The following is an 18,242-nucleotide window of genomic DNA, read 5'->3' as shown; positions in this document are numbered from 1 at the left end:
AGTGCGCCTTATAATACATTGCGCCTTATAATACAGTGTGCCTTATATATGGAAAAAATGTCATTCATTGAGGGTGCGCCTTATAATGCGGTGCGCCTTATAGTCGTGAAAATACGGTAATTGCTCACATGCTAGGTTGCATTAGCTTTAATACATGTCCCTCCATTTCTTTTCATATTTCCTAACAGTGCGTGAAATGCATTGGAATCTCTATGTGGCAGTTTGAAGCACAAGAAGCTCCTCCCCCTTGTCAATCCAGACTCAGCAGGTGACAACGGTGGTGCTAAAGTCGCACCCTGGCCCCCTAAAATGGAGCCCCTCCCATGAGAAGCTAAACATCAGGCGTCCACCGGAGACCCCGACGTGCCGGAGTTCTCACACGGGACCCACGTAAAGGAATCTTGATTGGACCCCCGGCCCCGCCTGGCCTGGATGGGGGCCCCCCTTTGAAGGTAAGATCACTCAATGTCAATCAACTCGCACTTTAAGTCTGTTTTTGCGTCAGAATTTTTCACTTGAGTGGCAATTTGAGAGGAAAGATTGTTTGTTGGCAGAAAAATGGGTGGGAATTTTGAAATTTTTAAATTTTGTATAGAAAATGGCTGAAAAATATCAAAAGAAAATGATTTTTTTCCAATTTTATACAATTATTATGTTTATTAGTTTGCTGTTTCACGGCTAAAAGTTAAAGGTATGAGGTGTAAATTAAAGAAGCATTAAAATATATTGTTAAAATATGTTGGTAAAATATAATCGTAGCAGTTTATGAATAGCAATAAAACTATTTTTGCATGGCAATGCGCTTGTAACATAACATAAACAAATTTAAATGAACTTGGATTAAGATGCAGACACTCAAAAATAAGTTTTATCTAATCTTACACTAAACTTAATTCAAATTTTGTTTGAAATTTTGATACCTTTCTTGGCTCTATTGGCCCCGCCTCCACCCTGACTTTCAGATGCAACCTACCTCGGTTGTTTGCTTTTGTCTTCCCTTCAAAATATTCTGAAAATGATGCACAGAAATGTCCTCACAATAGGATAACGCACGACAAATTCCCAACAAAAAGTAGTAAATACTCCTGTCGTATTAGCGAACAAGCTCCGCCCTTCGCACTGACTAATGGGGAAAAAAACACTGAAAAAATGCAAGGCTCCGCCCAGTGCTCATAGAGACATTACACAGACCAGACAGACAGTGGCCATGATGTTCTTGTCTCCTCGTATATCAAAATTTGTCTCATATCTCAAGATAAATATCTGCTCAAAATTGTACTCGTTTCTCAAATTGCTCATATGTCGGGGCACTCGTATGTTGAGGTTTTGTAAAGACTGGCGTACTGCTTAGCCAAACAATGTCATGTGATCATCTACAGCCAGTAATGGTCAAAAGAAGTACTTATAATAGTTTGCAATTTTTTGATTATCGCGGACATATCTGGTCTACATTAACCGTGATATTCGAGGGATTACTGTAAATCACTAACTTATTTTATGACCAATTATCTTGTCCATTGTGAGTGGGCCACATTTTAAGGGGACGTCAGGCTCTCTTGTGATTGGCTGCGAATGCTTCACACTTACAATATCTTTGGATTAATATTAATAATCCAGATTATTGACCTGGAGAATTTATTATTTTTTAATGGCCTTTTCAGTAAAACATTATGTAAGCAGCTTTGAATAAATAAAAAATAGAACAGGTTAAATCAGGGGTGTCAAACATACGGCCCGCCTGTTGGTTTGGTACGGCCCGGGGAAGAAAGCGGCATTGTATAAAAAAAAAAAAAAAAAAGAATTTTCTTTAAAATATGTAGTTCTTGTATCATCCGCTAGGGCGCAATGTTTTAGTACGTGCAGACAACATGAATTGACATTTATTTCTGTTCTTATGTTATTGTCTTGTTCATAATATATTGTTCATAATGTAAAAGGAAAATTATTTTAATAAACATTTTGATAATTTACTCATTCTTTGCACTAATTATTAGTATTAGTGACTAATAATTAGTGGAAAAAAAGTGGGTTTATTGTTAGTTCTATGTCATTTTGCAATGAGTTTACTGGTCCGGCCCGCTTGATCTCAAATTAAGCCGTATTCGGCTCGCAGACCAAAGGGAGTTTGACACCCCTGGGCTAAATGATTAACCAACTGTAGTAGTGTATTGTGTGTGTGTGTGTGTGTGTGTGTGTGTGTGTGTGTGTGTGTGTAGGAAAAATAAACAAGTATGATTTGGAACGTCTTTATTTCATATTTTAAAATTGCTCCACGGGCAATAAATAGTGCAAAACTCAATATTTTTTTCCATTGAAATAAATAAACATTCAACACATACAAGCCAAGCACAACGTTTAAGAAAAATAAGAAAAGCTACAATCACATTCCCATTGAACAACATAGAACCATTTTTTTATTTACATTTTTATCTACACGCATTATGACTTTTTCATCTTTTCCGGTAATTTTATTGTAAACGGCGTCTCCATTCAAGTTAATTTGACCTGATAAAGAATAACAAAAATGAGGTAGAAACACAATTAAAAAATAAAATAACAGTATATTTTGCAATAATATGCTTCATATTTTGCAGTTTATGAACCATGTTCAATTCACAAAATAAAAATAATGTTATACAGTTACCAATACTTAGTATTAGTGGGTAATAAATGGGTTGATTCAACCAAGTGGGAATGTTAAAAAAAATGTAAAATGCATAACAGAAAATAAGAGGAAGGCAGGAATTATTATTATAGTAAACTGTTATTTTTTTAAGAAGTTTTTGAAAGATTTTGCATGTAAAAATTGCCTTAAAATCCTTGAATTTTACAATTTCTCGCGTATAAGCCGCCCTGATTCAAAATTATTAATATTTGTGGTTTTAATAGGAATACAAATGTTATTTTGAAGGTAAAATATTAAGAAAAATCATCGTGTTATTACTGAAATTATTTATGATTTAAAAGCACGTTATTATTGTCAATATCATAAGAAAGTTCATAATTTATCCCAAAATGTTTTTTTTTCTTATTGCAAAACTGAAAATAACCAACAAATACAAAATGTAAATTTGCTGACATCTACTGGTGAAAAATAGTATAGCAACGCTGTAAGTACCCTTGATTCTGCCATCATTTTTTCTAAATACAAATTTTACGGCTTATATGCGAGAAAATACAGTAATCCATAAATGATAAAATAGGATCATTGACTTTTAACTAAGTAAACTTTGACAAATTAACTTTAAAAATGGAGTTACACCCCAACAACAACAACAACAACTCAATTATTCTTCTACTCATATCACACAAAATGTCCACCTTCTCTTAAATTATTGCAAATCCATCTCCAATAATAATAATAATAAAAATGTAATTCAACATAACTAATCCAACTGCATTTCCAGTTTCGAACATCATTTTTCCTACTGACCCTAAATGCATCACCAATATATATTAAACCACTCTTAAATAGACATTTCACGTTTCCTCTTCTTTTTACATCTGACAATTCAACATATTAACAATTGTACATCGTGATAAATACTTTAAAATTCTATCTTTTTTTGTTTTTGTTTCTTTTGGTGACATTTTAAGATCATTTAAATGTCCATGCTGTCTCAAAGAGTACATTTTGTCATTGTGTTGCCACCTAGCGTGACATTAGCAGCACTACGTCATTTTAGCCTCCCTGTTTAGGAGTTAATAAATACCAGCCATGCGTTTGTTTACAAATAATAACAACATACCTGTCAATTTAAACGTTTTCCCCGTATTAAATACATTTTTTTGATCATTTCAAATTGTGTATGCCGTATAACAACTTTTTAAAAGTAATTTTTATTGTAAAACCGATCTCGTTTCCGCCATTTTGGCTCTAATACGGATCTTTTCAGTCACTGATAGCCAACAAAAACGTCATCGTCAACTGTTAATATTATCATAATTTAAGCATTATATGTTAATCATCACACTATATGAATATCGCACGTCAGCAAGCAATGTCAAAACCGATCTCAATTCAGCCATTTTGGCTCTAATTCGGATTTTTTCGGTTTTGGTAGCCGACATAAACGTCATCGTCAACTGCTAATATTATCATAATTTATGCATATGTCAATCATCACACTATATAAATATAGCACATCAGCAAGCAATGTCAAAACTGATCTTAATTCAGCCATTTTGGCTCTAATTCGGATTTTTTCGGTCGCCGACAAAAACGTCATTGTCAACTGCTAATATTATCATAATTTAAGCATGATATGTCAATAATTCCACTTTATAAATATAGTGTCAGCAAGCAATGTCAAAACCGATCTCTATTCAGCCATTTTGGTTCTAATTCGGATTGTTTCAGTTTTGGTAGCCGACATAAACGTCATTGTCAACTGCTAATATTATCATAATTTAACCATATGTCAATCATCACACTATATAAATATAGCGCGTCAGCAAGCAATGTCAAAACTGATCTCAATTCAGCCATTTTGGCTCGAATTCGGATGGTTTCGGTAGCCGACAAAAACGTTATTGTCAACTGCTATTATCATAATTTAAGCATGATATGTCAATAATTCCACTATATAAATATAGTGTCAGCAAGCAATGTCAAAACCGATCTCAATTCAGCCATTTTGGCTCTAATCCGGATGGTTTCGGTAGCCGACAAAAACGTCATTGTCAACTGCTAATATTATCATAATTTAAGCATGATATGTCAATCATTCCACTGTATAAATATAGCGCGTCAGCAAGCAATGTGAAAACCGATCTCAATTCAGCCATTTTGGCTCTAATTCGGATTTTTTCAGTTTTGGTAGCCGACAAAAACGTCATCGTCAACTGCTAATATTATCATAATTTAAGCATATGTCAACCATAACACTATATAAATATAGCGCGTCAGCAATCAATGTCAAAACCGATCTCAATTCAGCCATTTTGGCTCTAATCCGGATGGTTTCAGTCACTGGTAGCAGACAAAAATGTCATCGTCAACTGCTAATATTATCATAATTTAAGCATGATATGTCAATTATTCCACTATATAAATATAGCTAGTCAGCAAGCAATGTAAAGCTGTCAGCGTCAAACAGCGACATCTACAGAATCTTGAATGTAGTGCGACTGATTGGGCACTTCGTCCATTTTGGGGATTTTTTTTTTAGACATTAATATACATAAATATATTTTTAAATTACTTAATAAGGGGGAAATTGCAATAATTAATACGGGGGAAATTGGCCAAGGTTGACAGGTATGTTAAATAATAATATTAATCATAATAATAACAATAATAATAAACCGCCTACTCATTTGATTTAGCGTCAAATTTTAGTGTTGACAAATAAAGTTAATTTAAGTTAAGCCCGCCTCCACGCTAGGAATTTTTTTTGATAACTCTTGAGAAGAGTGACCTTAGATGTGAAAAGGTCAACAGGACAAAATGTCCGACGACCCAGTAAAAAATCGACTTTAGGATTTAGATATCGTGGGTTAAATTGAGGGTAAATCTATCCCAATTTTCCTATTCTCGTTTTCGGCGTTGTTCAAAGCGAACGGTTGCGTCTCTTCCCGGGGTCGCCAGGGGGCGTGGCTTCATCGGCGAAGGCCGGCCCTGCCGTGACCCCGTGTCAAAGACTCGTGGAGGAAACGGACAGCGTGGGCGAGGACGGTGGCGGGAAGTTGAGAAGCTCGAGTACGGCCACGCCCACGCTGCTTCGCCGTGTAAACATGCAAGAGGCCGCCACCCACTTGTTGCTACGCGGGTTGTACTTCTCGATGGAGTTCAGACTGGAGCTGCCGTCGTTGCCTCCCACTGCGTAAAGCCACCCGTCCATGGCCACTAAATCGTGGGTGCTCCTGAAATTGGAAAAAAACACAAAAAAATTGTGTTAAATCCAACCAATTACAAGGGAAAGGGAAATTATGTCATGGTTTGCGTATGATTGGTTCATTTTCTAAACAGTTTTATCATCACAAGGGTCACGAGGGGTGCCGGAGCCCATCCCAGCTGACGTCGGGCGGAGTGTTTAGCATGTCGGCCTCGCAGTTCTGGGGTACTGGGTTCGAATCCGGGTTGGTCTGGTTGTGTGGAGTTAACATGTTGTCTTAGGGCCTGTGTGGGTTTTCTCTGGGTACATTTTTGGCTTGCCATTTAAACTGACTGAATTTAATTGACGTTCTTATTCTATAATGTAATCTATAATGTAATGTATAATGTAATGTTTAATGTAATCTATAATGTAATCTATAATGTAATCTATAATGTAATCTATAATGTAATCTATAATGTAATCTATAATGTAATCTATAATGTAATCTATAATGTAATCTATAATGTAATCTATAATGTAATCTATAATGTAATCTATAATGTAATCTATAATGTAATCTATAATGTAATCTATAATGTAATCTATAATGTAATCTATAATGTAATCTCCGATGTTGTAATCTATAATGTAATCTATAATGTAATCTCCGATGTTGTAATCTATAATGTAATCTATAATGTAATCTATAATGTAATCTATAATGTAATCTCCGATGTTGTAATCTATAATGTAATCTATAATGTAATCTCCGATGTTGTAATCTATAATGTAATCTATAATGTAATCTATACTGTAATCTATAATGTAATCTATAACTTAATGTATAATTTAATCTATAATGTGTAATTTTAGCATTTTGCGCATTGTCAAAACATGATATACTCATATTCAAAGTAGCATGCTCACTTCCTTTTTAACAACGACATGTGTGCATTCTCAAGCAGTGTCAAAATGTGGGTGGGAACGCGCGGTTAACGTCACTAAAAGACAGGGCAAAGATTGACAGTCCTGTTTTAGGAATGGAAAATTGTTTAAGTTTTTTTTCACGCTACGCTAACGTGTTTACCGGGTCAGGCAGGACACACCAACACAAGGTGATGTCGGTAAATTGAGCCTCCTGGAAACTAGATAATAAAAGCGCTGCACACTATGGTTTATTCATGGCCCTCCATTTGCTCCCGCTAAGTTAAGTTTAGTTAAGTTAAGTGTGTATCTGTATATATACTGGCTTGCATGTGTCCATTGCTATCTCCAAATCCAAAATGGACGTACCTTAAAAAGCCCACTTACACTGCTCCACAGTTCTAGGGTCGAGGGTTCGATCCCGGGTGGGTCTTCACTGTGGGGAGTTTGCATGGGTTTTCCCTGGGTATTCTGGTTTCCTCCCACATCTCCAAAAACGCCCATGTTGGGGTAATTGTATGTTAAATTGTCCTTAGGTATAAATACAGTAATCCCTCGAATACTGTGGTTTCACTACATTGTGTTTTTTTCTGGGGGATTTTTTTTGTTAATTAATTTTTTTGTAAGTTCATAAAAATGTGAAAATACACGCTGACATGAGCAAGCAGGAGCAAATCTTTTGTCTAAATACTAAAAATAGTTAAATAAATAAATACAATTTTAAAGTTCACAAAGATGCGAAAAAAAAGTTCTTTTAAGTTCATAAAAATGTGAAAAAATGTTTTTTAAAGTTCATAAATATGAGAAAATAAAATTTAAGTTCATAATAATGAAAAAAAATGTTTTTTAAATTCATAAAAATGTGAAAAAATGTTTTTTTTTAAGTTCAGAAAAATGTGAAAAATGTTTTTAAAGTTCATAAATGTGAGAACAATAAAATTTAAGTTCATAAATATGAAAAAAATGTTTTTTAAGTTCATAAAAATGTGAAAAATGTTTTTTAAAGTTCATAAATATGAAAAAAATGTTTTTTTTTAAGTTCAGAAAAATGTGAAAAATGTTTTTAAAGTTCATAAATATGAGAAAATAAAACTAAGTTCATAAATATGAAAAAAATGCTTTTTAAGTTCATAAAAAATGAAAAAAATGTTTTTTTAAAGTTTATAAATATGAAACAAATGATTTTTAAGTTCATAAATATGAAAACAAATCTTTTAACATAAAATAACAACATCATAATCAAACATAAGCTTTGTCATCATTATTGACTCGACAAAAAGTTAAATAAAGTTCATAAAAATGATAAATATAATAATTCTATGCTCATAAACATGCATGCTAGGCTAATACTACACTAAATTCTCCATAGCTAACAGCAATTTCTTGTTTGTCTCATTGTACCCTACAATTGGCTGACCACCAATTCAGGGTGTTGTCCCCCCCTGGTGCCCATAGTTATGTTACAGTTTCACAAACCACGACACACAACCTGTGTCTGTCGACTCACCTCCGAATATTCATGGCCGACACTCCCTCCCAAGTGTTGGTCTTGGGGTTGAACCTTTCCACCGAGTTGAGGCAGCTGGTGCCATCGTTGCCCCCCGCCACATACAACATGCCGTCCAGCACAGCCACACCCGCGCTGCTACGTCGACTTAGCATGTTGGCAATGGGGGTCCATGTGTTGCCCTGTTTATTACAGTTAAAAATAATTAACATTAGTCGAACAAAGTTCAACCTCATCATGTACCGCATTTACCGGATTATAAGCCGCAGGTTTTTTTTTAATATATATAGTGGTACCTCGACATATGAGTGCCCGACATACAAACAATTTGAGATACGAGTAATATTTCGAGCAAATATTTACCTTGAGATACGAGTGAAATTTCAGGCAAATATTTTTCTTGAGATACGAGACAATTTTTGATATACGAGCATAGAGTGGACGCGATAGGCTGCTCATAAGAACATCATGGCCACTGTTTTTCTGGTCGCAACTCCCTCATGTAATGTCTTGCTACTACCACTAGGCGGAGCGTTGCATTTTTTTCAGTGTTTTTTTTACCGTTATTCAGTGCGAATGGCGGAGCTTGTTCGCTAATACGAGAGGAGTATATATTCTACTTCTAGTTTGTGCGTTATCCTTTTGTGAGGACATTTGTGTGCATCATTTTCTGAATATTTTGAAGGGAAGACAAAAGCAAACAACCCTCGATAGGTTGCATCTGAAAGTCAGGGTGGAGGCGACGTATGCGTTATTTATTTTAAGACATTAAAAAATCATTTCCTTATAATTTTTGCATGTTTCCTCACATCTTTCACACAAAATTGGGACATTTGAACACATTTTAAAGGGTTTAGTCACTAGACTTTTTTCGTAACTTGAACATTTCGTAAGTAGAGGTGTACTTTATATGTAAAATCTCTAATTTGTTCCACGGTCCTCACACAACTATCAACTAAACTTTAGTTGATAGTTGTGTGAGGACCGTGGAACAAATTAGAGAATTTACATATAAAGTACACCTCTACTTACGAAATTTTCAAGTTACGAAAAAAGTCTTAGAACCAATGAATTTCGTAAGTACAGTACAACTGTATATGTTTTTATTCCCTTTCATTGTCCATTTTATTTGTCTAGTGCAGAAAATACAGGAATAAAAATAAACCCCTCCCCCTCCAATTAATTTCGTAAGTAGAGGTACAACTGTATATATTTTTATTCCCTTTCATTGTCCATTTTATTTGTCTTGTGCAAAAAATACAGTAACAAAAATAAACCCCTCCCCCTCCACATACCTGAGGATCATACTTCTCGACTGTTGCAAGATGGGAGGAGCTATCGTAACCACCCACTGCATACAAGTTACCATCTAAAGTAGAAGGAGAAAAAAAACAAAGTAAATAAATGCTGGTTTTTCCAATCTGGCAACCCAAAAATGACAAAAGCACCACCTAAAGTAGCAACTCGAACATATCTTCTACGTGTACTCATTGCTGCAATTGAAGTCCATGAACTGGTAAGTGGGTCAAAACGTTCCGCGCTGTAGAAAAGAGGGACATTAGTTCTGAATTTGTCTCAAAAAAACTGCAAAAAGTCCTAAATGTGCGTACCTATTAAGACATGAAGCACCGTCATAGCCCCCCGCAGCATACAACAAACCGTGCAAGACGGCGACCCCTAAGCAGCTCCGGCGCGTTCCCATGGAAACCTCAGGTTGCCAGGAATTAGTGATGGGGTCGTACGATTCCACGGTTGCCAGATCGGACGTTCCGTCGTATCTGAATGGTGAGGGACAAATGGACACTAGTTGTCTTTCCCAACTAAACTTTCCCCATTTAAAACAAATACAGTATTTTCTCGCATATAAGCCGCATCTGATTATAAGACGCACCCTTAAAATTGCCTTAAAATCGTTGGATTTTACAATCTGGCCCGCCGAATCATTTTGTGCGGCCCGAGAAAGTAAATCTTGAGTGCTGACTTTCTGTTTTAGGATGAAATTAAAATGAAGAGTATACATGTATATTAAATTTCCTGAATTTTCCCTCTTTTAAATCAATAATTATATTTTTAATCATTTTTCTGTGTTTTTAGTTCAAAAATCATTTTGTAAAATCTAAAAATATATTTAAAAAAATCTAAAATAAACATTGTTTTAGATAAAAAAACGAATATTCAGAACTTTTAATCCAGTTATTTTAATTCATTTATTTAAAAAAAAAATCTAAAAATTATGAATATTAAAATTTCCTGATTTTTCCCCTTTTAAATCAATAATTGTTATTTTTTAATCCATTTTTTCTGTGTTTTTAGTTCAAAAATCCTTTTGTAAAATCTAAAAATATATTCAAAATAAGCTAAAATAAACATTGTATTAGATCTATATAAAAAACGAATATTCAGAACTTTTAATCCAGTTATTTTAATCCATTTATTTAAAAAAAAATCTAAAAAGGATGTTTATTAAAATTTCCTGATTTCCCCCCTTTTAAATATATAATTGTCATTTTTTACTCATTTTTTTCTGTTTTTAGTTCAAAAATCATTTTGTAAAATCTAAAAATATATTTAAAAAAACCTAAAATAAACATTGTTTTAGATCTATAAAAGACTGAATATTCAGGTCTTTTAATCCAGTTCTTTTAATCCATTTCTAAAAAAAAAATCTAAATATTATATCTAAAATAGTCCAGCCCACATAAAATCAAGTTGACGTTAAAGCGGCCCGCGAACCAACCCGAGTCTGACACCCTTTGCTCTATACCAGGGATGTCAAACATACAGCCCGCGGGCCTGATCCGGCCCGTCTGGTGGTTTGGTACGGCCCGGGGAAGAAAGCTGCATTGTATAAACAAAATATGAATTTTCTTTAAAAATTGTAGTTCTTGTATTATCCGCTAGGGGCGCAGTGTTTTAGTACGTGCAGACAACATGAATTGACATTTATTTATGTTCTTATGTTATTCTCTTGTTCATAATATACTGTTCATACTGTAAAAGGAGAATTCTGTTTATAAACATTTTGATAAGTTATTCATTCTTTGCACTAATTATTAGTATTAGTGACTAATACAAAGGTAAAAAAGTGGGCTTATTGTTAGTTCTATGTCATGTTGCAATGAGTTTACTGGTCCGGCCCACTTAATCTCAAATTAAGCCGTATTCGGCTCGCAGACCAAAGGGAGTTTGACACCCCTGCTCTATACCATGTGACCCATGATAGGCTACAGTACTATCAAAAATGCCAATCAAGTGCCATCACTCACCCACCGACAGCATACAGCCTATTCCCAATGGCGGCCACGCCCACCCTGGCCCTCCGAGTGGACATGGACGCCACCATGTGCCACCGATCCGTCCTGGTATCGTACGCTTCGCAGTCCCCGTGAATGGCGAACAAGCTCCCCCCACCTAAAACAGAAAGACACCCGATTGGTTAAGACAAGCCCCGCCCATTCTAAAACGCTCATCACTGACCGACGGCAAAGAGGACGGGACTAGCGCCCTCGCAACGGCGAGCTCGCGTCCTGCTGTTGCTGAGTACGCCCCTCTGTTCGGGCATCAGGTGGTACTTGAGGGCCTCGATTAGGAGATCCTTGCATTCCGAGTGGTGTCGAACTAGCAACTCGGTGTCCACGTTGCTCATGAGGAAGTCGCGGCGTAGTAGTGGAAGACGAACGCACTTCATCAACTGAGAAAATGGCAATTGGGTTTCAAACCGGGATCTTTTGCAAAGCGTTTCGGCTAAATGGAATCGTACCCACGGGACGTTAGGACGGCGGCCATCGACGTCGTGTTTCACCCAACTCAACACGGACCGGTACACTTCTTCTTCGGATGGTACGTTGAGGTTGTCGCTTGAAATCAAGTCCAGGACCTGTGAGGGTTCCAGAGAGAAATATGGAACATCCATTCATTATTTTTTAAGACGCTTTATCCTCATTAGGCTCGTTTTGGACATCCTGAATTGGTGGCCAGCCAATTGCAGGGCATAAGGAGACAAAAAACCAATCACTTGTAGCTATGGGGCAATTTAGAGTGTTCAATCAACCTAGCATGTATGTTTTTGTAATGTGGGAGGAAACCGGAGTACCTGGAGAAAACCCACTTAGGCCCGGAGACAACATGTAAACTGTATACTGAAGGACCGACAACTAATCATAGCTAAGGGCAATTTAGAGTGTTCAACCAACTAGCCTAGCATGCATGTTATTGGAGTTTGTGGGAGGAAACTGGAGTACCTAGAGAAAACCCACATATTGACATGTAAACTCCACACAGGAGGACCGTCAACCAATCATAGCTAAGGGCAATTTAGAGTGTTTAACGAGCTAGCCTAGCATGCAAGTTTTTGAGTTTGTGGGAGGAAACCGGAGTACCCAGAGAAAACCCACCCAGGCCCGGGAAGAACATGCAAACTCCACACAAGAGGAACGACAACCAATCATAGCTAAGGGCAATTTAGAGTGTTCAACCAGCTAGCCTAGCATGCATGTTTGTGGAATGTGGGAGGAAAGCGGAGTACCCGGAGAAAACCCATGCGGGCCCAGAGACAACATGCAAATTCTACACAGGAGGACTGACAACCAATCATAGCTAAGGGCAATTTAGAGTGTTCAACCAGCTAGCCTAGCATGCATGTTTTTGCAATGTGGGGATAACAGGAGTACCCAGAGAAAACCCATGCAGGCCCAGAGACAACATGCAAATTCTAGACAGGAGGACTGACAACCAATCATAGCTAAGGGCAATTTAGAGTGTTCAACCAGCTAGCCTAGCATGCATGTTTTTGGAATGTGGGGATAACAGGAGTACCCAGAGAAAACCCATGCAGGCCCAGAGACAACATGCAAACTCTACACAGAAGGACTGACAACCAATCATAGCTAAGGGCAATTAAGAGTGTTCAACCAACTCGCCTAGCATATATGTTTTTGGAATGTGGGAGAAACACCGGATTACCCAGAGAAAACCCACACATGGACATGTAAACTCCACACAAGAGGCCCGACCTGGATTCAAACCCAGGACCCCAGAACTGTAAGGCCGACACGCTAACTACTCCACCCCCTCTGGCCCGAGGTCAACAGGGATGGGCTCCAGCACCCCCCATTTAGAAAATCAATGATTCATGCACAAACTCCACAAAGCTGGTCCGATCTTTATTCAAACTCAGAACCCCAAAGCTGTGAGGCCAATGCGCTAACCACTAGTCCATCGGATCATCACTCATTAAGATATATTGTTAATTTTTTACATTTTAGTTAAATTTAGTGGCATGAAAATGACATAAAACTCATTCTTTCAAGCTTATCCTCACAAGGATTGCTAACAAAGCTGGAGGCTAACAATAGATAGCTAAAAGCAATTTACAGTGTTAAAGTAGCATCTCATTTCAATGTTTTGCTAACTTGGCGCTCACCTGTTTTAGCGGTAGCAACATGAATTCCTCCGTCTTGGACACTTCCACAAAGTGCTGTAGGACGTACTTGTGCGCCGATTTGAGGAGGTCGCTGCAGGAGTGCGTGTCGGCGAAGCCTCGGATGCCCAAGCAGTTGGAGGGGTCCAACTGGCTGAGGAGGAATTTGCAGCAGGCATCTCGGACACCGTTCAGTTGCAGCAAGCTAGCGGCAGGTAGCAACGTCTAATAGCGGGTAGAAATGTAACTTGGGTTAGCATTTGCCGCTAATCCAGGAATTTCGCATTTATTCTTCGCAATGGCAGGGAATTTGTTCAAAATTATAAAAAAAAATATATATATATTTTTAAAGAATTACATTGGGGGCCATAATCAGGATTTATTTGAATTTGAATACATTTTAAATCTGTGTTTTGTTTTGTTTTGATGGACATTTTTAACATAAGCATTTTTAACATTGACATTTTTAACATTGACATTTTTAACATTAACATTTTTAACGTAACCACAAATTTTATTTCCTTGGATGGCGGGTGTTTATAAAGTATTTTGAATGTGGCAAAATAGTATAACTTGTTTGTGGGTGTTACCTGAACGTTCCCCTCCCCGACCACAATTTCGGCCGTGTAGGTATACTGAATGAGTTGCTCCAATGCCTGGGGGTCGATGTCATGGAGTGTCACGTGGGTCTGCCGACTCTCCGACATCTCATCTGGAAAATAGGACACGCATTTAAGTATTGTATTTTCTGCACTGTAATTGTATAATACTATAATGATATGGTGCAGCTTCAATGAATGGCTGTTTTACATATGAGGGTCGCTGGATCATAAAGTACAGTTGTAATAGTAGTGGTGGTGGTAATAGTTGTAGTAGTAGTGGTGGTAGTAGTAGCAGTAGTGGTACTAGTAGCAGTAGTGGTAGAGTGGCAATAGTAGTAGGAGTAGTAGTAGTAGTAGTAATAGTAGCTGTAGTAGTATAGGTGGTAGTAGTAGCGGTAGTTGCACAGTAGTTGTAGCAGTAGTTGTAGTATTGGTGGTAGTAGTAGCGGTAGTTGTAGCAGTAGTTGTAGCAGTACATGTAGTAGTAGTTGTAGTATTGGTGGTAGTAGTAGCGGTAGTTGTAGCAGTAGTTGTAGCAGTACATGTAGTAGTAGTTGTAGTATTGGTGGTAGTAGTAGTATTATTAGTAGTAATAGTAGCTGTAGTATTATTGGTAGTAGTATAGGTGGTAGTAGTAGCGGTAGTTGTAGCAGTAGTTGTAGTATTGGTTGTAGTAGTAGTATTATTAGTAGTAAAGTGGTAGTAGTGTTGGTAGTAGTAGTAGTAGTAGTAGTATTAGTAGTAGTAGTATTAGTAGTAGATTGGTAGTAGTAGCAGTAGGAGTATTAGTAGTAGATTTGGTAGTAGTAGCAGTAGGAGTATTAGTAGTAGATTGGTAGTAGTAGCAGTAGGAGTATTAGTAGTAGAGTGGTAGTAGTAGTATTGGTAGATTAGTAGTAGAAGAGTGGTAGTAGTATTGGTAGATTAGTAGTAGAAGAGTGGTAGTAGTATTGGTAGTGGTAGCAGTAGTATCAGTGGTTGCAGTAGTAGTAGTAGTAGCAGTATTATCAGTGTTAGCAGTAGTAGTAGTATCAGTGTTAGCAGTCGTAGTAGTATCAGTGGTTGCAGTAGTAGTATCAGTGGTTGCAGTAGTAGTAGTAGTAGTATTAGTTTGCATTGAACTTACTGGTAAACATGGCATGGAAGTAGGGGCTGCAGGAAGCCAGCACCACCTTGTGCGCCTTGATCTCCTTGTTGGAGACGTGGAGGACGATGTCGCAGAGCAAGCCCCGCTGGCGCATCCTGTTCATGGACACGAAGGAGTCGTGGTAGTGGCGCTTGGAGTTGTGCGAGACGCTGTGGCCGTCGCGGTTCAGCAGCTGCATGCCTCCTCCTTCCATGGTGCCGCCGCTGGCCGCCTCCTGCTGATGCTGCTGCCTCTGCCTCCGCGCTCTGGCCAACTGGATAGAAATATAAATATGTATAACGCTTATACATCTTTGTCATCGCTCTTCCACCTCCACCTCATCAGCAGGTATATGACAGCTGTCAGATGCAATTATGGCCTGTTTTGTTACCGCTGTATTTCTCAAAGTGACGGCTATGAAAGGACGCCTGTCAGCATAATGTAGATCGCAAAAATAACGTCCAATCATGGATTGCGACCTGATTGGACACTCTGGGTCAACGGTGATTAAAAAGTTTTAAAAAAATGATGTCTACGATGCAGTATAGAGTATTTTCAATATTTTTTGTGTATTATAAGTGGACAAGAGAAGGGTGGAGCTTAAACTAATTTGATTGACAGAGAGAGACAAAAAATAATTCTATTTTCTAATCTTATTCCATATTTAGAAATTAAAATATATGAAAATATGTACCTTTTTTTGTCATCTCGACACTTCTAGGGTACAAAAAGTCTCAGTATTATTTTTGAAAATATTCCCCTATGTAAAGCTTTATAATGGGAGATGTAAAATCTTCTTTGTCCGCCAGAGGGCGCGCAAGAGTCAGTTTTAGAAGAGGGGTTTGTAATTTAGAAGAAAAACTATATAATAACACCATACGTATTTAAAAATACTGCATCAGGTCACATACTTTATGTTAATTTATTACGTTATGTTATTTTTAGTGAGTTAATATTTGGTATACATAAAAAATATTGGAGAAAATTCTATAGTATTTTACAAATATTTAACATATTGATGATAAACTGTACAACCTTAAATATACAGTATAAGTATTAAAACAGGATATTTTACTATTAAATCAAATATATTTCTTCCAAATAGCACAATGTTGATCATCATCACAAGTATCATCGATAATAACACTATAATAATTAATGTATTGTATCAGATCTCCGTGTGAAAATGATACAAATGAGAAATATTATTTCCATAAGTCTATCACACAAGAACAAGCAAACAACATATCATATCAACATATCATTTTAAAGTTTCTTGGATTTTTGCAATAATATTAAAAAAATAAGACGCTAAATATGCTCTGCTGCTAAGGAAAATCTTATTCCAAGTCCATAATAATATTCCTATCTTATTAATAACAACATTATAAGAGTCCATTATGGCTCTCAATGCAACTATACAGTCATTTGCAATACATTTTTCTCACTGTTTTCATGCATAATTATTTTAAAAAATGTCCTATGAATTTCTACATAATACAAGAAGAGGATAAAACATGCAAAAGGGAATTATTGTTATTTACCGGTAGCTTGGTTGCGGTTATTTTTGCAACCTGTGTCTTTCCCGAAATGATGGAAGATGAGCCTGCAGCTGTCGCAGTTAGGATGCTTTGCTACGGCTTAAAATGACGGCATTTGTGGAAGCTTCGATTAATGATGTACATTGCTTAAGTGTTTGTTGGAGCGTATATATAAAAACATTACATTTAATATTAAATTAAGGAATGTTAATCTATAATCTAGGTAGTATTGAGATGGAATATACGACCTTAAAATGAGTCCCGGAAATGGTTTGGAGTGACGCTTCCTTGTTTGTTGTGTATGAGGGGAGAGCTAACTGGCGGCCATCTTGCGTCGGTGAATATCTATACGCTACAGTAAAAAGACGCGTTTACAAACGAGTTGGTTCATAACAAGACGTGTTGACGTAGTTTTGATTTATTTTAAATGTTTATGAAACAATCAGTTTGAAAATCGTGGATTATAGCAATTTTCAAGTTAAATGATTCATTGACAATACATTTATGTTTGCTGAATGGCCAACGAGTAAAGACGCAGATGCGGGTTGGCTCACAATGCGCATTTGACATCTAGCGTCATATATGTAAGATATTTAGGCTTTTCCCCGTGACGTACACACGGTTGTCGGCATTATATTTATAAACATTCCTTTTATTTAAATAACTTTTAGAAACGTTATAATGTGGGCTTATTGCTTATTAATTTAATAATATTTTAATTTCTTTCCAATCTGCTGTGCAACTACTCCTATTGCCTACGAAACATTGAGTTAGTCGCGCTTGGAATTGTGGGAAATTGCGTTTCGGTGTCACACGTTGGATACAGCATGGCCGCAAAACGGTGCGTGATGTCTCCTATTTTCTTTACTAAAATCTGTCTATATATTGGCCTGATTGCGAGCTCCTGCTAATGTTAAACACTCAATGTGATCTTTTTTAATATTAAGTATCATATAGTAGTAAAAGGCGACTACTTATAAGGCTGTAAATAGTAACTCTAAGGACGTACTTGCTAGCTAATGCTAACAACACGTTACGTGAAATGTGCATATGCGCTACATATGAAATGTACAAAGCCTGTAAACTTTTGATGACGGTTTTATAAAGTATATGTATCGTGTATTTGACTTATGGAAATGTTGTCTTTGTTGTAGAAAACTTGAGGACCTGAGTCTGGACGAGTTCCTGCAATTAGGCTTTGATTCTGATGGTGATGAAACTAAACATAAACCAACCAAGCAAAATGGACTGAAGAAAAACAACAAGAAAACACCCAAACAGTAAATCCCTTTATTTTTTTCGTG

At 36.8% G+C, this 18,242-nt stretch overlaps 2 protein-coding genes and 1 long non-coding RNA gene across 4 annotated transcripts in view; 2 read left to right on the top strand and 1 right to left on the bottom strand.

Annotated features, from left to right (window-relative positions):
- Positions 1–14,272, top strand: part of LOC144201412 (uncharacterized) — a 50,087-nt gene extending 35,815 nt beyond the window's left edge. The window contains exons 2-3 of the long non-coding RNA XR_013327331.1: positions 189–452; positions 13,682–14,272. This is a non-coding gene — a long non-coding RNA (uncharacterized LOC144201412). The remainder of the gene's footprint in view (positions 1–188; positions 453–13,681) is intronic.
- Positions 5,100–17,197, bottom strand: klhl17 (kelch-like family member 17). Its single transcript, XM_077724002.1, has 12 exons — positions 16,942–17,197; positions 15,398–15,671; positions 14,260–14,381; positions 13,673–13,894; positions 12,011–12,127; positions 11,728–11,941; positions 11,517–11,661; positions 9,861–10,028; positions 9,702–9,790; positions 9,546–9,619; positions 8,251–8,432; positions 5,100–5,865 (listed from the first exon to the last, which is right to left on the bottom strand). The coding sequence occupies exons 2-12, from the start codon at positions 15,609–15,611 to the stop codon at positions 5,637–5,639; spliced, it is 1,776 nt and encodes a 591-aa protein (XP_077580128.1). The 5' UTR covers positions 15,612–15,671; positions 16,942–17,197; the 3' UTR covers positions 5,100–5,636.
- A 337-nt stretch (positions 17,198–17,534) lies between these two features.
- noc2l (NOC2-like nucleolar associated transcriptional repressor) overlaps positions 17,535–18,242 on the top strand; it is a 38,382-nt gene continuing 37,674 nt past the window's right edge. Inside the window, exons 1-2 of one of the 2 annotated variants that reach the window (XM_077714952.1) lie at positions 17,535–17,779; positions 18,093–18,218. In XM_077714952.1, the coding sequence (XP_077571078.1) occupies positions 17,766–17,779; positions 18,093–18,218 (140 nt within the window). In that variant the 5' untranslated portion in view covers positions 17,535–17,765. The remainder of the gene's footprint in view (positions 17,780–18,092; positions 18,219–18,242) is intronic. The other variant, XM_077714946.1, reaches the window with a different exon arrangement.

This window comes from Stigmatopora nigra, chromosome 1, assembly GCF_051989575.1.
Source record: "Stigmatopora nigra isolate UIUO_SnigA chromosome 1, RoL_Snig_1.1, whole genome shotgun sequence".
In the NCBI taxonomy this organism is placed as follows: Eukaryota; Metazoa; Chordata; class Actinopteri; order Syngnathiformes; family Syngnathidae; genus Stigmatopora; species Stigmatopora nigra.
The sequence above is the reverse complement of the archived record's forward strand: the minus strand, read 5'-3'. Positions and strand labels throughout refer to the sequence as shown.

Excerpts from the sequence above, each read along its gene's own strand:
- klhl17 (XM_077724002.1), bottom strand. The coding sequence starts at position 15,611 with ATGGAAGGAGGAGGCATGCAGCTGCTGAACCGCGACGGCCACAGCGTC. Across the intron at positions 12,128-13,672 it reads TGTTGCTACCGCTAAAACAG|GTCCTGGACTTGATTTCAAG; the intron begins GTGAGCGCCAAG and ends GAACCCTCACAG. Across the intron at positions 9,791-9,860 it reads GGTGCTTCATGTCTTAATAG|CGCGGAACGTTTTGACCCAC; the intron begins GTACGCACATTT and ends TCTTTTCTACAG.